This window comes from Myxine glutinosa, chromosome 12 (assembly GCF_964187855.1).
Source record: "Myxine glutinosa chromosome 12, kmMyxGlut1.1, whole genome shotgun sequence".
Taxonomy (NCBI): Eukaryota; Metazoa; Chordata; class Myxini; order Myxiniformes; family Myxinidae; genus Myxine; species Myxine glutinosa.
In genome coordinates, this window is record NC_136272.1 from 55,605,057 (window position 1) to 55,629,369 (window position 24,313).

General features: G+C 49.8%; 1 protein-coding gene across 1 annotated transcript in view; it reads right to left on the reverse strand.

Moving 5' to 3' along the window:
- The window catches only part of LOC137437231 (general transcription factor 3C polypeptide 1), a 405,949-nt gene that overhangs the window by 21,126 nt on the left and 360,510 nt on the right, over positions 1–24,313 (reverse strand). Inside the window, exon 40 of the mRNA XM_078766829.1 lies at positions 12,756–12,939. Within this exon, the coding sequence (XP_078622955.1) occupies positions 12,756–12,939 (184 nt within the window). The remainder of the gene's footprint in view (positions 1–12,755; positions 12,940–24,313) is intronic.

Sequence of the window (24,313 nt, forward strand, 5' to 3'; positions counted from 1 at the left end):
TTCTCAGAACTTCCCTAATACTTAGGGTGGGACCACTTGTCCCTGTAGTCCCCTGAATAGCGGTCTCCTTCTCGGCCACTACTTTGCCAATCCTTCCTTCGGGAGCGGCCGTAACTCAGGGAGCCTCCATAATAATATTGATTGCGGCCACCACCAAAACTACCGCCCAGTTGTCCTTTCCTGTAGACCTCTCGACGCCTACGAAATGCCTTCCCTACTGTTATGGTCCGACCCTCCAAATCCTTGCCATTCCAATTCTTCTCTGCCTCTCTGGCGTCTTTTGTGCTGGCAAACGTGACAAAGCCGAACCCTCTTGACTGTTGCGTTTCCCAGTCTCTTACCAACCGCACTTCCACCAGCGGCCCATATCTGTTGAAGACAGAGGTCAGAACTTCTTCCTCCGTTTTGAAGTTCAGTCCCCCTACAAATAACTTGGCCCTTTTGTCGCCATCCCGAGCTGGTGTGGCGTTATTTTCCCTGCTGGGCTCTTTACCAACCCTCAGGTTACCATAAACTTGACCCCCGGCCAAATCATTCCCGATAACCACAGATACACCCTCTACAGGAAGCGTGGCTTGTAAACCGACGGTGACCGGTCCTGACACCAAATCGGACTCCAAATGGATGACATGAAGGGGAGCACTAACACCGCCCCCGATCCCCTGTAAACGAACACTATCCCCCGTTGCCGTCTCCTCGGACCATGGCAAAATGCCTTCAAGCATTAAAGATTGATGTGCCCCTGTGTCCCTCAATATCCTAACCGGTTTCCGGTTAGTCGAGGCTCCATCCCGTGACACAAACCCCTCTGAAATAAATGGTTGGTAACCCTTTTGATGGCGATTTCTCACAATGGCCATCGCGTTTGGAGTCGTAGTAGTCGGACTCCGCTCTGGGTCTTCGCTTTTCATGCGGTAACAACTGGAAATCAAGTGTCCAGGTTTCTTGCAAAACGCGCAAGTAGGCCCGGAGGACAAACTCGTGGTCTGCCTCGGGCCCCCCGAACTATAAGTTTGTCTTGGGCCCGCATCCCTCTGATTTCGAACAGGTGGGGTATCATAGTTGTCCCCATAATCATCTCGAGGCCGCCGCCATGTATGGTCGTTCTCCGCACCTGCTGTTCCATAACTCCCCTGCTGAAGTCTAGGCGAGGAGTTAGGTTTGTGGACCCCTATTCGGTGGGTTAAGGCATAATCATCTGCCATGGTGGCTGCGTCCCACAACTTTGGTACTTTCTTTTCCTGCAGGTACACTTTGATGTCCTCGTGGACACACTGCTGGAATTCCTCCACCAGGATCAAGTCCCGCAATGTTTCGAAGTCTTTCCCGACTCCTTTTGACTCACACCACCGATCAAACATGTTTTCTTTCACTCTGGCAAACTCCACATGGGTCTCACTCTCCCTCTTCCTGGCATTCCTGAATTTTTGCCTGTAAGCTTCCGGAACCAACTCATAGGCTTTGAGGATGTGCGTCTTCAGTACCTCATAATCTGCACATTGGTCCATTGGTAGCGCCGAATAAATTTCCTGAGCTTTCCCCACCAGCACACTTTGCACGAGTATGGTCCAGGCCTCCTCCGGCCAGTTTAATTGTCGAGCCACTTTCTCAAAGTGTGGAAAAAATTTCGCGACTTCCTTTTCACTGAACGGTGGAACCAGCCTCACATGTCTGCCCACATCCCAGGTTTTCTGGTTAGGTGTCGACCCCGTCAGCAAGGGTGGTGCCTCTCCCCGTTCTCTCATTAACTCCAGCTCCTTGAATTTGATTTCTTGCTGAAGCTCCATGTCACGTTCCTTTAATTCCCTTTCCGCTTTTCTCTCCTCTGCTTCGAGGTCCCTTGCAGCTCTCCTCTCCTCTGCTTTTCTCCCTTCTAACCTTTCCTGGAGTTCTCGTTCCACTCTCCTTTCCTCTGCTTGTTTCTCTTCTCTCCTCGCTTCTGCTTTCCTTTCTTCTTCTGCTCTTTCCTTTTCTGCTTTCCTTTCTTCTTCTGCTAACCTTTCCTGGAGTTCTCGTTCCACTCTCCTTTCCTCTGCTTGTTTCTCTTCTCTCCTCGCTTCTGCTTTCCTTTCTTCTTCTTTTAACCTTTCCTGGAGTTCTCGTTCCACTCTCCTTTCCTCTGCTTGCTTCTCTTCTCTCCTCTCTTCTGCTTTCCTTTCTTCTTCTGCTCTTTCCTTTTCTGCTTTCCTTTCTTCTTCTTTAATCCGTTCCTGGCTCCGTAATTGCAACTCCAGTTTCCGGAGCTCAACATCTTCTGGTTCTTCGGGTAGCCACTCCCAGGCTAACTCGTCCCATGTTCCTAATCCCACCATAGATTGTATCACCGTGGCCTGCAACTCTGCCTTCCTCAAATTAGTTCGGACCTCCAAGTTAAAATGTTTGGCCAATTTCAAGAGGTCCGACTTTAGCAACGCTCGGAACTGTGCCTCACTCGGGGTTACCCCAAAGTTCTGTGCCACAAACGCCATGGTGTCTATCGTTAACACCTGTTAACCTTCACCCAAGACTTTACCCCAATTTCTCAAAAAAATTTACCAATTAATAATTAATTAATAAATTTTAATTAATAAAATATTATTATTTTATTATGTTATACAATTTTAGATCCCGGACGTAGACCCAATTGCGAAACCGCAAATCGTAATTTGGACGAGCCCCCAATTCTGTTACGTGGTCCCCTCGGTGAATACCTGGTCTCGGTGACCCCCGGACCGTGAGAGGAACTTCGCCAGAAAGCTGTATTATATATGCGCTTTCGCCACGCAATCCATATGAATTTCACCCAAGAGACAACTGATGTTCAAGGATATATTTCAATGGTAATGATACCATACAATTTCAATGACACAACCACGGAGATTTTCCCCGAGCAATCAACAATACACAACCATCAACAATTCTCAATCCACAATCAATTCCCTATGATTAAGATGGCCATCTTATATAGGTGTGTCCCGGTGAGTACTCACGACCCCCTTTTGGTCTCGGTCCCGCACAATGTCTCTGGGCCCCTCCTGACCAAGATGATGGTCGGCGTCGCCGCACTCGGGCGGTTGAACGAACCCCGGGTGGACGTGTTTCCACCGGGCAGGTATCGTACCAGGCACCCCGGCTACAGCCCCTCGTGGCCACGCGAAGCGGGTACGGGAAAGCAAGCCAAAAGCCCCACGCCGCTTGCCAGGCGTGTTAGGCCCCAACGGGCGACCCGTACGCGTCTTTTTAGACGGTGTCGCGAACGGCGCCAAACGCTGTGTCGGTGCACGGCCACACGACAGTTTGACGTCCACCGGGCAGGTATTCGTCCCGGTAACTCCTCTCGCCCGACAGGCTCGGGAACGCCGCTTTTCCACACGGCTCAATCAATTCCACCTTTCGTCGGAGCCCGGCGAGGAAGAAGAATCCCCGTCCTTTTTCCTCGTGTCTTTTCCTCTCCCGTTTCCGGTCACTTCCGTTTCCGGCCACTATTTCAGAAGGGCTCCTGACCCTCCAACCACAACAACCCTTAATATACTACACACGGATAAGCAAAGACCTGAATGGTAATTCACATACATTCACATAAATATGTAACACTTGTCTAATTCAAACTTGGTACAGGTATATATAATGATGTAAAGATTAACTCATTAGACTTTGGGGTCAAAGTCAAAGTCTGTAATACACGACAGGTCAAAAGTTTTAGAGCGCCACAATTTTTCCAGTTTTTATTGAAATTTCCGTAGTTTAATGTCCAGTGAATAACCCGAAATGGCACAAAGGTAAGCAGTAAACTGGTCGAGGTTAAAAAAAAAGTTTAGGTTAGCAAAAACGGGGAAAATAATGTAAATTGCAGTTATATTGTAAAAAAAAAAAAAGGCCTTCTTCAGGGAACAAGTAATGGGTTAACACAGCTGTTCTGCAGCAATGTAAGTAAATTAAGCCTTGAAAGTTGATGCAAACAATAATTCCTACAGGTGTCCCAACCTCTGCTGATTACTTGATTACAACCCCCCCCCCCTCCCCCCCCCCCCCGTATGTATAAAAGCAGTATTGGAACAGACTCTTATTACACCCTCTGAAGCATTATTTGGACAATTTTGCACTGCAGGAAGTAGTATATTGGAAACTGGAGGAAACTCTAACAGGAACAGGTCTGACAGACACAAAGCCACAACAGAATCAGAAGACAAGTTTCTGAGAGTCAACAGCTTGCGTGATAGGCGGCTCACAGGACAACAGCTTCAAGCACAACTTAACACTGGTCGAAGTAAGCAAGTCTCAGTTTCAACTGTGAAGAGAAGACTTCGAGCTGCAGGTTTGACAGGTCGACTGGCAGTAAGAAAGCCATTGCTAAGATGGCAAAATAAGAAAAAGAGGCTTGTCTGGGCCATGAAGCACCGCCAGTGGACTACTGAAGACTGGAAGAAGGTCTTATGGACCGATGAATCAAAATTTGAAATCTTTGGTTCACCACGCAGGGTTTTTGTACGCCATCGAGTAGGCGAAAGGATGGTTCCTCAGTGTGTGACACCAACTGTCAAGCATGGAGGCGGAAGCGTGATGGCCTGGGGCTCTTTTACTGGATCCAGAGTGGGCAACTTGCACAGAGTGACTGGCACCCTGAAGCAAAAGGGCTACCACAGCATTTTGCAGCACCATGCAACACCCTCTGGTATACGCCGAGTTGGTCAGGGGTTCATCCTACAGCAAGATAATGACTCTAAACACACCTCCAGGTTATGTCAAAACTACCTTCGAGGAAAAGAACAAGACGGTAGGCTTCAAATCATGGAATGGCCAGCACAGTCTCCAGACTTAAACCCCATCGAGCTGGTTTGGGATGAACTGGACAGAAGGGTGAAAGAAAAGCAACCTACAAGTGCAACACATTTGTGGGAACTTCTGCAACAGCGTTGGGAAGAACTTCCTGAACAATATTTGATTTCCATTGGAGAAAGAATGCTACGAGTTTATCCATCATTGCTTCAGATATCAAATCCTTCCTCTTCTCCAATGGCTTGATCTCCAATCATCAATTTGGATTCAGACCAGGTCATTCTACTCTGGACATGCTGCTTCTGCTGTCTCACAATAGATGGAGGTCCGAAATGCCAAACAGGAAATCAGAGCTGTCCCCCTTGACATATCACGTGCCTCTGATACGGTCTGGCACCCAGCTCTGCTCACCAAACTCTCCTCCTATGGTATACATGGAAATCTCCACGCTTGGCTTGCGGACTTCCCCTCTGGTCATAGTCAACGTGTGGCCCTGAATGGATATCTCTCATCGACCCTTCCTGTTCTGGCTGGAGTTCCCCCAAGGTAGTGTTCTGGGCCCTGTGCTTTTTCTGGTCTTCATTAATTATCTCTCCGACTATCTGGAAAATCCTCTCTATCTCTTTACTGATGACTCCACTCTCTGCCGCTCTATTCCTCATCCCTCAGATCGGCAGTCTGCAGCCTCCTCACTCTCTGCAGACCTGGACAAAATCACAGACTGGTCAAACAAGTGGAACATGTCTTTCAATCCTGACAAATCTCACACTGTTACGATGTCTCTCCGAAAAGACCGACTGGAAAACCCTCCCACCTACTTTCTCAACAATCCTCTCCAAGAAGTTCTGTCGCTCAAGCTTTTGGGTCTCACTATCTGCCATGATCTTTCTTGGGAAAACCACATTTCCAAGCTGGCCTCCAAAGCCAGTCGCCGACTGGGCATCCTCCGTAGTGCGAAGTCCTTCCTTGGCACAACTGAGCTCCTCACCACATACAAGGCTTTCATCCGCAGCTCAATGGAATACTGTTCCCTCCTCTGGGCCGGTGCTCCTGCCTCACACCGAGCTCGACTTCACGCTGATGAAACCAAAGCTTTCAGAATCATTGGAATCTCCTGCAATGAAGCTAACTCCGAGGGCCTTTCACTCACTCACCGCAGGCAGGTTTGGTGGTCTTTCCGTCTTCTACCGACTCCTCTCCGGCCTTGCTCCCCCAGCTCTCTCTGTGCTCTGTCCCGCAAATATTCCTCCAGGTCGCACAAGATCTGCCAGCAACCCTCTTATGGTTAAACTGCCAAAATCTAGGCTCTCTGCTCACCTTCACTCTTTTATTCCCCTTTTTCCCACCTCTGGAACAAACTCCCCCACTCCCTTCAATCCCACTCCTCCCTCCAGGTCTTTAAAACAGCTGTTCACCACCATCTCTTATCTTCCCCCATCCAAAACCTTGATCTTTTCTACGCCCGTTAATTCACCCCAGATACACTTTTTCGAAATTCCAACTTCTTTCCTGGAAGTCCTTGCAGTGTCCATATATTTTATACTTCTCCCACCTCCCCCCAAGCCCTCTCCCTCCCACAGTTCTCCCGATGTCCCTGCCCTCAAATGTTGTGTTTGTGTCCTTCGCCCTCTCTCCCCATCTTGTCTACCGCTCCCCTTATTTTGTGTTTTATGTGTCGGTTTGTGTCGGTTTGACTTTTTGTGTGATTAATGTTAGCTCTTTCATGAGCCTCGATCTTGTATAGAAAAAAAAAAGAAAAAAAAAAGTGTTCAGCAGTTATATCTGCAAAAGGTGGCTACTTTGCCGAGTCAAAAATTGAAATTAAATTTTGCTAAACAAATTGATTCTATGATTTCTTTTTTATCTCCAATAATTGTTTATTTGTTCTATGCTTAATTTCAGAGTACATTGAGACATTAAACTGCGTAAATTTCCAAAAAAAACTGGAAAAATGTAGGTGTTCTAAAACTTTTGACCGGTAGTGTAGGTCTATAACTTGACAACGACTGAAGTGATCGAATTCAAAGTTGGTACAGGTATGTAATAGTGTTGTAAAGATTAACTTATTAGATTTTGGCATCAATGGTCAAAGGTCAAATCTGTAATAGGTCTATAACTTGAGATCGGCAGAAGTGATCTAATTTAAACTTGGTACAGGTATGTATAATGATGTAAAGATGAGCTTTTTAGATTTTGGAGTCAAAGGTCAAATCTGTAATAGGCCTATAACTTTAGAATGGCTGAAGTGATCTAATTTAAACTTGGTACAGGTATGTATAATATTCTAAAGATTACGTGTTTAGATTTTGGAGTCAAAGGTCAAATCTGTAATAGGTCTATAACTTCAGAACAGTTAAAGTGATCTAATTCAAACTTGGTACAGGTATGTATAATATTGTAAAGATGAAGTGATTTGATTTTGGGGTCAAAGGTCAGAGGTCAAATCTGTAATAGGTCTATAACTTGAGAACGGTTGAAGTGATCCAATTCAAACTTGGTACAGGTTTGTGTAATGTTGTAACGATTAAGTGATTAGATTCTGGGGTCATAGGTCAAATGTCAAAGTCTGTAATAAGTCGATAACTCGAGAATGGCTGAAGTGATCCAATTCAAATTTGGTACAGGTAAGTATGATGATATTGAAGGAGCTGTGGCTCCCACGTCGATCGAAAGAATGGACGCGACAAAAAGCTTGAATTCATCTGAGCTGCTTTATTAGAATCAAACACTCAGGCACTCTGGGAAAAACGTTTTACGGTCGGCAATATATATCTATTCCGCCAGGGGGTTTGCCCAGGCCTGGCGCCAGGGGGCGTGGCCCCGCGGGCCGGCTGCGGCCTGGCAAGCCGAGGGCGAGCCTGCCCGGGCGTCCCGACCGAGGCCTGGCAAGTCGAGCGCGGGCCTGCCCGGGCGTCCTGGACGAGCCCGGCCTGGTGATCGCTCCGCGTCCTTGATAGGTGCAAGGCGATTGTGTAACCCCAGCGGCAGCCGCTACACACGTCCCCCCAGAATCGACTTGCACCGACAGGGTCAACTTGAGGGGGGTCCTGATGACCCGGCCGAAGCGACCCCTGGTGGGTCGTGGGAGGGGGTCCGGTGAGGTGGTGGGCGGTCGAGTGGGGGGCACCGTGGACGGGGGGCGGCCTCGCCGCGGCGGGAGGGCCACCCGTGGTGGGTGGTCGACGTCCACGTGCGCCGGCTTGAGGCGGTCCACTGCAATCCGGTCCGACCTGCCGCCGATGTCGATGACGAACGACTTGTCGTCCCGTCGCAGCACCCGGAAGGGCCCGTCGTACGGCGGCTGGAGTGGCCGCCGATGTGCGTCGTGACGCACAAAAACATACTCCGCGGTGCGGAGTGCTGGGGGGACGTAGGACTGGGGGTCACCGTGGTGGGATGTCGGCACGGGGGCAAACCGTCGGGCGGCCTCCTGGAGGTCCGAGCGCTGGCGAGCTGCGGACCAGGGGCTGGTAGCGTCGGGCACGAATTCGCCCGGGACGCGTAGCACCTGGCCATAGACCAGCTCGGCGGTGGATGCCTGGAGGTCCTCCTTGGGGGCCGTGCGAAGGCCCAAAAGGACCCACGGCAGCCGGTCGGCCCAACCGCCGTCTTGAAGGCCGGCCATGAGCGCGGCCTTCATGGAGCGGTGGAATCGCTCGCACAACCCGTTTGCTTGGGGGTGGTAGGCCGTAGTACGGTGGAGCTTGACCCCCAGGTTGCGGGCGACCGCGCCCCACAGCTCGGAGGTGAACTGTGGTCCGCGGTCTGACGAGATGTCCGCCGGTGCGCCGAAGCGGGCGACCCAGGTGGCGATGAAGGCCTGCGCCACGTCGGCGGTGGTGGTGGAGACGAGGGGAACGGCCTCCGGCCACCTGGTGGTCCTGTCCACCATGGTGAGCAGGTGTGTGAACCCTCGTGATGGGGGAAGGGGGCCCACCAGATCCACGTTGACGTGGTCGAAACGTCGTTCGGGCACGGTGAAAGGTGCCAGCGGGGCCTGGGTGTGTCGGTGGACCTTGGCCCGTTGGCAGGCGGTGCAGGCGCTGGTCCAATCGCGGACGTCCCGACGAAGGCCGTGCCAGACGAAACGCGCCGACACCAGCTTCTGGGAAGCTTTCCGGCCCGGGTGGGAAAGGCCGTGGAGGGAGGCGAAGATGCGGCGTTGCCAGGTGACGGGCACGATGGGGCGAGGCCGGCCTTGGGAGACGTCGCAGAGCAGGACAGTGTCCGCGCAGGGGATGTCGGCCAGGCGGAGGCCCGTGTCCGCCGCCCGGAGGGCTTGCACCGTGGTGTCGGTGGTTTGGTCCGCCGCCATGAGCGCAAAATCCACGCCCAGGTGGACCGCGTTCGCGCTGGCCCGGGAAAGACAGTCGGCCACGGCGTTGTTTTTGCCGGCGACGTGCCGGATGTCCGTGGTAAACTCCGACACGGCGGAGAGGTGGCGCTGTTGGCGGGCCGACCATGGCTCCGTGACCTTGGCCATGGCGTAAACCAACGGCTTGTGGTCGACGAACGCCGTGAAAGGTCGGCCCTCCAGGAGGTGGCGGAAATGGCGGACGGCCAGGTGTAGACCGAGGAGCTCCCGGTCAAACGTGCTGTATTTGAGCTCGTTCGGCCGGAGCTGCCGGCTGAAAAAAGCGAGTGGCTGCCAAACCCCGTTCACCCATTGCTCATGTACGGCGCCCACCGCGTAGTCGGAGGCATCCGTGGTGAGGGCGATGGGAGCGTTGAGCACCGGGTGAGCGAGCAGTGTTGCGTCGGCGAGGGCCCGCTTTGAGCTTTGGAAGGCCGCATCCATTGCTGCGGACCAGGCGATGTCGTGCTTGGCCGGCTTGCCCCGGAGGGCTTCGTAGAGGGGCCGCATGAGTTGAGCAGCGCGGGGCACGAAGCGGTGATAAAAATTCACCATTCCCAGGAATTCCTGCAGGGCCTTTATGGTGCGGGGACGCGGGAAAGTGGTGATGGCCTCGACCTTGGTTGGCAGCGGCACAGCCCCGTTCTTGGTGATGTGGTGGCCCAAAAAATCAACGGCCGTCGTGCCGAAGTGGCATTTGGCCGGGTTGACGATGAGGCCGTGCTCGCTGAGGCGCCCGAACAGTGTTCGGAGGTGGAGGAGGTGCTCGGCCCGGGACGTGCTGGCGACGAGGATGTCGTCCAGGTAAACGAAAAGGAACGGCAGGTCACGCAGCACGCCGTCCATCAAGCGCTGGAACGCCTGAGCCGCGTTCTTGAGACCAAACGGCATCCGCAAGAACTCGAATAAGCCGAACGGCGTGATGACTGCCGTTTTAGGGACGTCGGCCGCCCTGACAGGTACCTGGTGATATCCCCGTATGAGATCAATTTTTGAAAAAATGACCCGTCCCGCCAGACGGGCGGAGAAGTCTTGGATATGCGGGATCGGGTACCTGTCGGGTGTTGTAGCGTCATTAAGACGGCGGTAGTCGCCACACGGGCGCCATCCACCCCCCGGCTTTGGCACGATGTGCAGTGGCGAGGCCCACGCGCTATCGGAGCGCCGCACGATGCCGAGGTGCTCCAACGCGTCGAATTCGGCCTTCGCAACGGCAAGCTTGGCTGGGTCGAGGCGGCGGGCCCTGGCGTAGACCGGCGGGCCCGTGGTTGGTATGTGGTGCTCGATCCCATGCCGTACTGCGACGGCCGAAAACGTCGGCCGCGTGAGGGCCGGGAACTCCGCGAGCAGGCGAGCAAACTCGTTCGCCGCCGGGACGGTGCATGCCAGCTCGGTCGGCGCGGAGCTGCTCAATGTGCATACCAGGGAGCTGAAGGTTTCAGCGTTGATTAAACGACGCCGTTGGACGTCCACCAGCAGTCCGTGTGCGCAGAGGAAGTCGGCGCCGAGCAGAGCCATGGGCACGTTGGCGGTTACAAACGTCCAAGCGAAGCGTTGGCCGCCGAAGCAGAGGGTGACGTTGCGCGGGCCGAAGGTGCGGATAGTCGATCCGTTGGCCGCAACCAAGGAGGGGCCGCAAACCGCGGATTGCCTATCCTGGTCAGAGGCGGGCATGACGCTCACTTGGGCGCCGGTGTCGCACAGGAAGCGCCGTCCGGACGCTTTATCCGTGATGAACAGTAAGTTGCCCGTGTGACTGTGGCCGGCGTTCATGGCAGGTAATGAAGCTGTGGCTGCTGTGGCTCCCACGTCGATCGAAAGAATGGACGCGACAAAAAGCTTGAATTCATCTGAGCTGCTTTATTAGAATCAAACACTCAGGCACTCTGGGAAAAACGTTTTACGGTCGGCAATATATATCTATTCCGCCAGGGGGTTTGCCCAGGCCTGGCGCCAGGGGGCGTGGCCCCGCGGGCCGGCTGCGGCCTGGCAAGCCGAGGGCGAGCCTGCCCGGGCGTCCCGACCGAGGCCTGGCAAGTCGAGCGCGGGCCTGCCCGGGCGTCCTGGACGAGCCCGGCCTGGTGATCGCTCCGCGTCCTTGATAGGTGCAAGGCGATTGTGTAACCCCAGCGGCAGCCGCTACAATATAAAGATTAACTGATTAGATTTTGGGTTGAAGAGGTCATAGGTTTAAGGTCAACGTCTGTAATAGGTCTATAACTTGAGAATGGCTAAAGGGATCTAATTCAAATTTGGTACAGGTATGTATAATGATGCAAGGGTTAAGTGATTATATTTTGGGGGTCCTGAGGTCAAAGGCCAAAGATCAGAGGTCATGTCAGGTAAAAATGTGAGAACTTGTGAAGAGCTGAAGTGATTTAAATTAAAACCTGGTACAGCTATGTATAATGATGTAAACATAAACTGATTAAATTTTGGGGTCAAAGGTCATGTCAGGTCAGGTAAAAAATATGCTAACTTGGGCATAGCTGAATTGATTAAAATCAAACTTGATACAAGTATTATGATGATGTAATAATGTGGGTGGAGGCATATCAGTCGACGTCGTTATGTCAAAGAGTGCCATTCTATTTCATACTTGCTTTCATGATGCATAACCGGTACAGCATTTGGATAATTGTGCTTAAATTTACTTGAAGCTATTGCATGTTCTCCAACTTTGTTGTTATCAAACTTAACAAGAATACAAGCTATTCTTCCAAAATTGTTTTGGATAACAGCTTCTACTTTACCCATGGCACCGTTAATCAAACCATCTGATGTGTTTACATTGATTGTCATCATCACTCTGGCACCAACGCATTGGTTGATGTGGACGGATTATGACAAAACTAAGTGGATGAGTTGGTTAGGTGACAAGAACAAGCCGATTAGATTCTGCTTCAGGTCGGAATCTAGACTCAGCCCATCAGTGGGATACAAAACGTAACTGTTCAGCCTGGCAGAGGTTTGCGCTCTACCGAGTGCCATTGTAGTTTCGTCTATTTTTCACAGGTAAAGTTTAATGAGTTGATCTTTTGTACCATTCTATTTCTATGTCGCAGTCTGATAACCGCCATATTTGATTAACCGGCAGGGACAAAGTGCCATGGATGCCGGATAAAACAGCTTTTACTGTACTTGGAAAGCCTGGTGTTGGCTTAACAGTTGAGGTGGCTGGTTTAACATTTTAGGGTCTTGAGTTTGAACCCTTGTCATGTTGTTGAAATAACACCAGGTGGGTTGATTCAGCCTGTCATCCATTCAGTGTCAGCAAAATGAGTACCAGCTTACTGATGACAGAACCAACAGATGTGCCAACAACGGCACAACCCAACTGCGTTTTCAGAAATATAATGCAACCAACAGCAATAGGCTGCATACAAAACAACAAATGTACTTGGACATGAGGGCACATACAATCCTATGCTGACTGTACATGGAAAAAAAACTTTACTCTGGACGTGCCCCTTCAGATGCATGTTATACGTTCGAGTTTCAAGGTTCCAAAGCAAATATCACTAGCAGATCAATCAAACAAACCATCTACAAAACCCCCTCCATTCAATCACAACGTACCTCAAAACAACCCTGTCCAATCACAAGCCACCTCAAACCCCCTCCACCCAATCACAAGCAACTTTACCTTCAAGATCTCCAACAAGATAAATGGATGCAGCACAAGATGGTAATGATTTTGGAGGTCTCTGCGAGTGATTCCAGGCCGGGTCATGATGTGGTACATCAGTGATTCCAACAATCCCTTACACACGGGCAGGTTAAGAGTCCCATCCACAATGCGCCAAGGCCGGGGGATGTAGCTCGGTTGGCTGGTGAGGAACAAAGCAAGCCAGACAAGGAAAGAACTTTCATTCCTGGAGTTTGGTCAAACAAAGAATGTAATTACTGACTTCCAGCACCGGAGACTTTCCATGTGAATGATGAAATCTGCAGCTCTGCTCATTTCCACCTCGCTGGAGCTGAGTTTTCCTAACTAAATTTGTCCTGTTGTTATGTGTGTTATACATTAATTTGTTGCTGAATCGTCCCATTGCAATATTTCATGTTAACTTGTTTGTTGCTTTGGATAGAAAGTTTGCTTCAGAATATCAGAACTGGGTGTGTTCCCTGAGTGCTACACTTCGGTTTCCTCAACTTTATCCTATCCTGTTTCGTATTTCATTTATTTCCTTATATCTTGAAGAAAAAAAATAATCAGCTTTTCCAACAGAAAATGTACAAAGTAGAATTTTATTTAGTTCACATGGAAAAATGATACTGTTACGTTTATGGGGGGTAGGCAATGAAACACCTTAGTCCAGGTAGAAGTGTATAGAGTACCATGCTCCGTATGTCTCAATGAAGAAGAAGAACCACCATGTACCGTAAGTTGGGAATCCGTTAGACCGGATGTTGTGCAAGTGTATAATTGTCCCCATGACGAGGGGTGGGGTGATGGTAATTAGTTAGGGATTAAGGGTAATTAATCCCCTGTATGCAAAGTGCCTCTGTAATCTTTTCCTGTGTTCCTTATGACACTGCAGTGCACACACATAGCCAAGCCAAGCCAAGCAATCATGCATTAAAACAGTAAATAAAAACCAACTGGAACAGGACATTGAACAATAACTTTGGCGCTGCCACCTCCCACATCACAATATTAAGCAGGCAGGTCCGTGAAGCCACGCTCCAAAGAGCAGTGATTGGTCCGGTATTGTTGAGCAATGAGAGGGACCCGCTGATAGGAGCAGGCATGGGGATCGTCGGATGACGTCAGAGCCTTGAGAATAAATGAATTGAGTCCCGACATTTTGTCCTCTTGCGTGGGTACAGTCATTACGAGCAGACACCGTTTATACGCTCTTGCATTGGGACATTGGTGCCGTGCAGTCACAGGTATCTCTTGGGTCCTGGCTTTGGTGACGAACGGCCGCATATACATCTCTCTCGGCATCTGGATTTCATCATGAACAGTCGTGTCCCGACATTTTGTCTCGTGGTCCCTGGCTTTCATCGGTTCGAGTGACCGCAATGTCCTTTCCTTGGCTTGCCGGTGCCGACTGGGCGTCGTCTGGGTGCTGTGTGGAGCAGATGGCGAGTGGATGGGCACGGCCTGCTCGCTTCGCAGCTGGAGGAGCGAACTGCACACTAAGGCCTGTCCCCGCAAACGGACTTCGCGCCAGGGCGTGCATTTCCCGCGTAGGGACGAGGGACCTTCGACGGCCCCGGACGGTCACGGACGCCAGGTGGAGTGCAGGCAAACGCACCTCACAAACACGTCACATTATTTTCACCTTTATTTTTACCCTCTCCAGAGGAGACGGTATTGCATTTGAGTCTGTTTGTTTGTCTGTTTGTTTGTTTCTCTGTTTGTCCACACCGAATAAATAAGATTTTATCTGCAACAGTTGGTCCGATTGACAGGAAATTTTCACCATAGGTGCAACCACACCTGCAGAAGTTTTATTGATAATTATGACGTCATAGCTCACGTGGTTCGGCCGCCATCTTGGAAAAATCGAAAAACTTTGCACCTCTATATCTTGGAAGGCGACAAAGAGAAAAAATTGAGACGTGGCTCATTGTAAAGAACTCTCCATGGGGAATAAAATATGTTAATGATAATGTCATAGGTGCCTCCATTATGACGTCATAATTCGACAAGTACAAAACTTCATCCGATCAAGATGAAATTTCTTGAGCATAATCTAGGAATAAATTAGCTTGGGGAAAAAAAAAATGATGACATAATCGGTCACGTGGTTCGGCCGCCATTTTTTTTTTTTTTTTTTTTTTTTTTTTTGTATACAAGATCGAGGCTCGTGAAAGAGCTAACATTAATCACACAAAAAGACAAACTGACACACAAAACACAAAAAACAAGGGGAGCGGCAGACAAGATGGGGAGAGAGGGGGAAGGACACAAAAGAGAGGGGGAAGAGGGGGAAGGACACAAAAGAGAGGGGGAAGAGGGGGAAGGACACAAACACAACATTTGAGAGCAGGGACATCGGGAGGACTTGGGGGGAGGTGGGAGAGGAATAAAACATATGAACACTGCAAGGACTCTGGGGTGAATTACCGGGGGTAGAAAAGATCAAGGTTTTCGATGGGGGAAGATAAGAGATGGTGGTGAACAGCTGTTTTAAAGACCTGGAGGGAGGAGTGGGATTGAAGGGAGTGGGGGAGTTTGTTCCAGAGGCGGGAGAAAAGGGGAATGAAAGAGTGAAGGTGAGCAGAGAGCCTAGACTTTGGCAGTTTAACCATAAGAGGGTTGCAGGCAGATCTTGTGCGACCTGAAGGAATATTGGGGGGACAGAGCACAGAGAGAGCTGGGGGAGCAAGGCCGGAGAGGAGTCGGTAGAAGACAGAAAGACCACCAACCTGCCTGTGGTGAGTGAGTGAAAGGCCCTCGGTGTTGACTACATCGCATGAGATTCCAATGATTCTGAAAGCTTTGGCCTCAACAGCGTGAAGCCGAGCAAGGTGTGAGGCAGGAGCACCAGCCCAGAGGGGGGAACAGTATTCCATTGAGCTGTGGATGAAAGCCTTGTATGTGGTGAGGAGCTCAGGTGTGCCAAGGAAGGACTTCGCACGACGGAGGATGCCCAGTCGGCGACTGGCTTTGGAGGCCAGCTTGGAAATGTGGTTTTCCCAAGAAAGATCATGGCAGATAGTGAGATCCAAAAGCTTGAGCGACAGAACTTCTTGGAGAGGATTGTTGAGAAAGTAGATGGGAGGGTTGTCCAGTCGGTCCTTTCGGAGAGACATTGTAAGAGTGTGAGATTTGTCAGGATTGAAAGACATGTTCCACTTGTTTGACCAGTCTGTGATTTTGTCCAGGTCTGCAAAGAGTGAGGAGGCTGCAGACTGCCGATCTGAGGGATGAGGAATGGAGCGACAGAGAGTAGAGTCGTCAGCAAAGAGATAGAGAGGATTTTCAAGAGAGTCAGAGAGATCATTGATGAAGACCAGAAAAAGCACAGGGCCCAGAACACTACCTTGGCGAACTCCAGCCTGAACAGGAAGAGGAGATGAGAGAAACCCATTCAGGGCCACACGTTGACTACGACCAGAGAGGAAGTCCGCCAGCCATGCGTGGAGATTTCCATGGATACCAAAGGAGGAGAGTTTGGTGAGCAGAGCAGGGTGCCAGACCGTATCGAAGGCACGTGAAATGTCAAGGGAGACAGCTCTAATTTCCTGTTTGGCGTTGAGGACCTCCATCCATTGTTGAGAAAGCAGAAGCAGCATGTCCAGAGTAGAGTGACCACGTCTGAAACCAAATTGATGATCAGAGATCAAGCCATTGGAGAAGAGGAAAGATTTAATATCTGAAGCAATGATGGATTCCATGACTTTGCTGATAATTGGGAGAAGGCTGATTGGTCTGTAGTTGCTGGGATCTGTTTTTGCACCTTTTTTGTGCAAAGCGGTGATGTTGGCTGATTTCCAAGCAGATGGCAGATGACCTTGAGCAAAAGAGAGGGTGAAGAGAACAGAAAGAGGGAGTGAAAGAGCAGAAGAACATGATTTTAGGACCCGTGGGCTGATGCCGTCAGGACCAGTTGCAGAATCAGAGTCGAGGGTTGACAGAAACTTTTCCACCTTGTCAGGAGGAAAGGACACAGAGTCCAGGAGCAGCTGGGTACGACTGGGTACGGTGGGTACAGAGAGGGATGGGTTTGGGACACAAGATTTAGAGGCAAACACAGAGTTGAGGCATTCAGCTTTTTCACGTGCGGAGTCAGTCGTTAAGCCGTTTGAGGTGAGGGAGGGGATGGAGGGGGAACAAACACCAGAAACAGATTTGACCAGATGCCACCAGGATTTGGAAGAGGGAGACAGATAAGAGAGTTCGGTCTTGAGAATGGTGAGATATTGTTTCCTGGCTCTCCTGAGGGTGGACACACACTTGTTTCGGGCTTTGTGAAAGGAAATGAGATTTCCTTCTGTTGGATTTGCTTTCCAGGAGACGAAAGCAAGTTGTTTCAGGGCAACAGCCTCACCACAAGATTCCGTGTACCATGGACGGGAGGAAGGGTATGACAACTGAAGACGAGATGGGATAAATCTGTGCATGAGAGAGAGCAATTTACTTTGAAAGAATTCCCAGGATGAGTTGATGTCAGAGGCGGTAGAGATGGGAGACCAGTCCAGATGATTGATGGCTGCTTGAAGACCGTGCCAGTTGGCCTGAGTGATATGCCAGACTCGTCGACGCTGAGGAGGCTCTCTGAGAATGGTCAGAGAGATGTCCACTTTGACAAGCACATGATCAGATGAGCCGATTGGAGCAGAAGAAGAGCAGCAGACATTTTCAGGGAAGTTTGTCATAACCAAATCCAGAAGAGAAGATGCTCCGTTGACTGAGATCCGGGTCGGGAAATTGACAGATTGTGTCAGTCCCAGTGAGTCGCAGAAGTCCTTTGCTGAAGAGCCATGGCTGGTGAGAGAGGTACCCACACCCAGCCAACTGGCATGGTGACAATTGAAATCACCACATATGAGGAAGAGAGAGTTGGGATGGGTAGATAGAAGTTGGTCCATATTATCAGACAGTGAGATGTAGATGGAGTCATCGCTGTTTGGTGGACGGTACAACACACATATGAACAAAAGGTGGGAGCGAAGGGGAAGCCGTAGCCAAAGGTATTCCTGGGGGTGAGGTGGAGAGAGGGCAGTGCAGGGCGAGTGAGGAAGAGAGTTTTTTTATAAAGATAGCAACCCCCCCCCCCCCCCCCCCTCCAGGACGAGGCTCAGGTCTATCATACCGGAGGAGGGAGTAACCTGGGAGAGATACCAAGGCATCAGAGACATCATGAAGGAGGAAAGTTTCTGTTAAGCAGATCACATCTGGTTTGTCAGAAGCAACCTGTATGGAGAGGTCAGTCAAGTTTGAGCGAAGGCCCCGGATGTTTGAGGTCCATACCGTTAATGAAGAGGAAGGGGGAGCATCGGGTCCAGAACAGGGGGGGGGGAGGGGTAGGGTAAGATGTGGAAGAGGAGGAAGAGGTAGGGAGAGCTGTTGAAGGTGTGTCAGAGATTTCAGAGATTTCAGAATAGCTTGGAGAAAGGGAAGAATGGGGCGGACAAAAGGTTTGATGGAGATTTGGCGAGGCACAGTGAGGTGTTATTTGAGGAGGGGGACGAGCGAGGCAGAAGGTTTGGGGAGATGAAGGTGAAAGTTGGAAGGGGGAAGAAGCAGGGAGGATGCTTTGAGGAGGAGGGGTGAGAGGGGAGTCTAGGAGGGGAGGAGCGAGGGAGAGTCTCAGAGGGGAGGGGTGTGGGGGGAAGTTTAGGAGGGAGGGGAGGGAAGGTGCAAGGGGGGAGATTTGAAAGGGATGGGTGATGGGGAGGATTTGGAGGGGAGGGGTGAGATTGGATTTTGAAAAGTGTACGATTCATGGGAAACGAACATTTTTTGCAAAATGAGTTTGAGACCTTCGAGTCAAAAATACGTTTGAGGACACTGGAGGAGGGGTGGAGTTCTGGATAGTTTAGGGAATGTAGAAAGGAGGAACTGTAAGAGATGGTATTATATATATTTTTTGGAATGAATAGATTTGGTGAGCAAGACGAAAGCATCCTTTTGTCGGAAAAGAAGAAAAGGGTGTTATAATATATGAGAGAAAATAGTTGTTCAGGGGAGAGATTATACATTTCTAACCGCGTGATCGCGAACGAAGAACGAACGAACAAAAAGAACAACAAATAAACGAATAAGACCTGGGAAGGAAATATTTTTTGGGGGTTTTTTTTGTTTTTTTTTGTGAGTAGAGATATTAAACAAGGAGGTACGGGGTGAACGACTGGGACGAAACAGAGAACGAAAATAATTTCAGCGCATTCGACGAATCGCTGAGAGAAAAACAAAACCACAAGGTAGGAGACGGTACGGTAGTCTACGCCTACGAGTACTAGGCCGCAGAATACTCGATACCATTAACCGACGATTGTGTATACATGTACGAAAAATTAGCACCGAAAATTTTCCAAAAGATACACTATAGGTACACACACCGAAAGATAGATACAGTCTCGACAAAAACACGATTGTGAAAGATCACTTAGCTTCGAGAGCGTGAGCGCATGGAGCAGCTTCGAAAAGACGTGACCTCGCCGTGATCTCGCGAGATCTCAACCACTTTTTGTTTTAACACAAAAGCCTTAACAACCACTGAAAATACATCCTGGCGAGAGTTTGCAATCTCTGATTGCTGTTTTTCTTGTTCCCCTTGTGTTGTATACGAGTCCGTCTGGAGGGTCCCTCGATTAGGAATTTTAGTTTGCCATGCATTCTTTTGTTACCGGCATTTCTTTCAATAAAGCCGGTATTTGTACATTTTAATTCTGTGTCGGTTTGCATCGATTAACAGGGTCGAAGACGTCCAGTAGGGTCTGTGAAGGTAAGAGCTTTGCTGCCCCCCACTGCCCTCCCCAGCGGGTATAAAGAAGGTCCGCCATCATTGACAAAGCGCCTCGGAGTGTAAAGCCCAATCGGCTTTCCGTCCCGAGGGGTGTTCATCCTGGGAACGCGACAATACGTGCTGTGCAACACCACAAATCGCTCTGAATCTAAATCCTAACGAGAGCGTTTCATATTCCCTCGTGGACCAGAGGTTGTAGGGAATGGAATGCGGGGCCGATAATTATTAGCATACTCATCGTCATATGCCATCTGTTTACCGAGTCATAAATCCCAGATTACAATCAAATCGGTCAGGGTTTAACAAACGGTCATGAATCTCCAGATAGCCCTGAGCAAAGAAAGGTTTTTACATTGAGGTGCAAGCTGAGAGAAAAAAGGGTTCAACAAAAGGATCATAAATCTCCAGATATCCCTGAGCAAATCAAGGTTTTTACAATGAGGTGCAAGCTGAGAGACACAGATATGCAAATGTAACCAGGATCAGAACAATGGAGCTCGTAAACAAACTTTGAGAATTAATGAATTCCATTCCTCCGGCACGACACCGTTCGGTGCCATGAGTTTAAATATATTTAAATATATATTTAGATTTATTTTATATATTTAAACTTACAATTTTAACTTGTTGTACGTTTCATAACAAAACACTATTCTTAAAATATACCACAGTGACTCGGCGCGCTCCGCGCGCCTCACCACACGTCGTTTCAGAGGGATAGCCATCTTTGACAATTTCGGTGTATTTTGGGTCTTCATGGTGTTTTGGGTCTTCAGGGCCATTTTGGGTCTTTTTTTTTTTGTTTGTTTTTTTTTGTATACAAGATCGAGGCTCGTGAAAGAGCGAACATTAATCACACAGAAAGACAAACAGACACACAAAACAAATAACATCGGGAGCGGTAGACAAGATGGGGAGAGAGGGGGAAGGACACAAACACAACATTTGAGAGCAGGGACCGAGAGACATGGAGAGAACTGTGGGAGGGAGAGGGCTTTGGGGGGAAGGCATGGGAAAGGGGGGGGGGGGGTGGGAGAGGTATAAAACATATGGACACTGCCAAGACTTCCAGGAAAGAAGTTGGAATTTCAAACAAGGTGGATCTGGGGTGAATTAGTGGGGGTAGAAAAGATCAAGGTTTTGGATGGGGGAAGATAAGAGATGGTGGTGAACAGCTGTTTTGAAGACCTGGAGGGAGGAGTGGGATTGAAGGGAGTGTGGGAGTTTGTTCCAGAGGCGGGAGAAAAGAGGAATGAAAGAGTGAAGGTGAGCAGAGAGCCGAGATTTCGGCAGTTTAACCATCAGAGGGTGGCTGGCAGATCTTGTGCGACCTGTAGGAATATTTGGGGGACAGAGCACAGAGAGAGCTGGGGGAGCAAGGCCGGAGAGGAGTTGGTAGAAGACAGAAAGACCACCTACCTGCCTGCGGTGAGTGAGTGAAAGGCCCTCAGAGATAGCTTCATCGCGGGAGATTCCAATGATTCTGAAAGCTTTGGATTCAACAGCGTGAAGCCGAGCCAGGTGTGAGGCAGGAGCACCAGCCCATAGGGGAGAACAGTATTCCATTGAGCTGCGGATGAAAGCCTTGTATGTGGTGAGGAGCTCAGGTGTGCCTAGGAAGGACTTCGCACGACGGAGGATGCCCAGTCGGCGACTGGCTTTGGAGGCCAGCTTGGAAATGTGGTTTTCCCAAGAAAGATCATGGCAGATGGTGAGACCCAAAAGCTTGAGCGACAGAACTTCTTGGAGAGGATTGTTGAGAAAGTAGATGGGAGGGTTGTCCAGTCGATCTTTTCGGAGAGACATAGTAAGAGTGTGAGATTTGTCAGGATTGAAAGACATGTTCCACATGTTTGACCAGTCTTTGATTTTGTCCAGGTCTTCAGAGAGTGAGGAGGCTGCAGACTGCCGATCTGAGGGAAGAGGAATGGAGCGGCAGAGAGTGGAGTCATCAGCAAAGAGATACAGAGGATTTTCCAGAGAGTCGGAGAGATCATTGATAAAGACCAGAAAAAGCACAGGGCCCAGCACACTGCCTTGGGGAACTCCAGCCTGAACGGGAAGGGGAGATGAGAGAAATCCATTCAGGGCCACACGTTGACTACGACCAGAGAGGAAGTCCGCAAGCCATGCATGGAGATTTCCATGGATACCATAGGAGGAGAGTTTGGTGAGCAGAGCTGGGTGCCAGACCGTATCGAAGGCACGTGATATGTCAAGGGAGACAGCTCTGATTTCCTGTTTGGCATTGAGGACCTCCATCCATTGTTGAGACAGCAGAAGCAGCATGTCCAGAGTAGAGTGACCTGGTCTGAAACCAAATTGATGATCAGAGATCAAGCCATTGGAGAAGAGGAAAGATTTCATATCCGAAGCAATGATGGATTCCATGACTTTGCTGATAATTGGGAGCAGGCTGATTGGTCTGTAGTTGCAAGGATCTGTTTTTGCACCTTTTTTGTGTAAAGCGGTAATGTTTGCTGATTTCCAGGATGCTGGCAGATGACCTTGAGCAAAAGATAGGGTGAAAAGAATAGAGAGAGGGTGAGATAGAGCGGCAGAGCAGGATTTTAGGACCCGTGGGCTGATGCCATCTGGTCCAGTTGCAGAATCAGAGTCGAGGTTTGACAAAAACTCCTCCACCTTGTCAGGAGAGAAGGTCACAGAGTCCAGGAGCAGTTTGGTTCGACTGGGAAAGGTGGGAACAGAGAGAGATGGGTTTGGGACTAAGGATTTTGAGGCAAACACAGAGTTGAGGCATTCGGCTTTGTCACGTGCGATGTCAACTGTGTGGCCATTTGAGGTAAGGGAGGGGATTGGAGGGGGAACAAACACCAGAAACGGATTTGACCAGACGCCACCAGGATTTGGAGGAAGGAGACAGGTTTGAGAGTTCATTCTTGAGTGAGGAGAGATAGTGCTTCCTGGCACTCCTGAGGGTAGACACACACTTGTTCCAAGCTTGGTGGAAGGAACTGAGATTTCCTTCAGTTGGATTAGCCTTCCAAGAGGCAAAGGCAAGTTGTTTCAGGGCAACTGCCTCACCACAAGATTCAGTGTACCATGGACGGGAGGAAGGGTAAGACAACTGAAGGCGAGATGGGATAAATCTGTGCATGAGAGAGATCAGTTTGCTTTGGAAGAATTCCCAGGAAGAATGGATGTCAGAGGCAGTGGAGATGGGAGACCAATCCAGACGATTGATGGCTACTTGAAGACCGTCCCAGTCGGCCTGAGTGAAATGCCAGACTCGTCGACGCTGAGGAGGCTCTCTGAGAATGGCCAGAGAGATGTCCACTTTGACAAGCACATGATCAGAAGAACCGATTGGAGCAGAAGAAGAGCAGCAGACATTAGCAGGGAAGTTAGTCATAACCAAGTCTAGAAGAGAAGATACTCCATTGGCTGAGATCCGGGTCGGGAAATTGACAGATTGTGTCAATCCCAGTGAGTCACAGAAGTCCTTTGCTGAGGTGCCATGACTGGTGAGAGAGGAACCCACACCCAACCAGGTGGCATGATGACAATTGAAGTCACCACATATGAGGAAGAGAGAGTTGGGATGAGTGGATAGAAGTTGGTCCATGTTGTCAGACAGTGAAATGTAGATGGAGTCATCACTGTTTGGGGGACGGTACAGAACACATATGAACAAAAGGTGGGAGCGGAGAGGAAGCCGTAGCCAGAGGTACTCCTGGGGGTGAGGAGGAGAGAGGGCAGTGCAAGGAGAGTGAGGAAGAGAGTTTTTGATAAAGATAGCCACCCCACCACCAGGCCGAGGCTCAGGTCTATCATACCGGAGGAGGGAGTAACCAGGAAGAGATATTAAGGAATCAGAGACATCTTGAAGGAGGAAAGTCTCTGTTAAGCAGATCAAGTCTGGATTGTCAGAAGCAACCTGTATGGAGAGATCAGTCAGGTTTGAGCGAAGGCCCCGGATGTTTGAGGTCCATACCGTTAATGAAGAGAGAGGGGGAGCATCGGGTACAGGACAGGGGAGGGGAGGAGTAGGGTAAGATGAAGGATGAGAGGGGGAGGTAGGGAGAGCAGTTGTTAGTGTGTCAGCGATTGCAGAAGAGTTCCAAGAAAGGGAAGGATGAGGAGGATGAAAGGTTTGAAGGTGAAGGGATGAGGCACAGTGAGGGGTTGTTTGAGGGGGGGCAGAGGAAAGAAGAAGGTTGGGGGGGGTGGAGGTATGAGAAAGAAGGGAGACGAAGTGGGGAGGAGGCAGCTTTGAGGAGGAGGGGAGAGGAGGGAGAATTGGAGAGGAATGGTATGGGGGGAGATTTGAATGGGAGGGGTTGGGGGGGAGTTTTGAAGGGGAGGAGTGAGGGGGGAGTTTAGGAGGGGAAGGGCAAGGGGGGAGTTCAGGAGTGGAAGGGCAAGGGGGGAGTTCAGGAGTGGAGGGGTAGGGGGGGAGTTTAAGAGTGGCGGGGCAAGGGGGGAGTTTAGGAGTGTAGGTGCAAGGGGAGGGATTTGGATGGGAGGGGCAAGAGGGGAGTTTAGAAAGTGGATGATTAATGAAAGACGAACATTGAAAACAAATTGGGTTTGTTGTGATTTTCAAGTTAGCAATCCGGTTCAGAATGATGGAGGAGGGATGGAATGAATGTGAATTTAGACCATGTAGTGAGGGAGACGTATAAGATATTGAATTTCTTTTTTTTGAGGTGGAATGAGTTGGAGAGGAAATTGAGAAAAGCCTTTTAAATAGGAAGAAAAACAGCGTGTTGTAAAATACCACTGAGTAAAACACTGAAGGGGAAAGGTTATA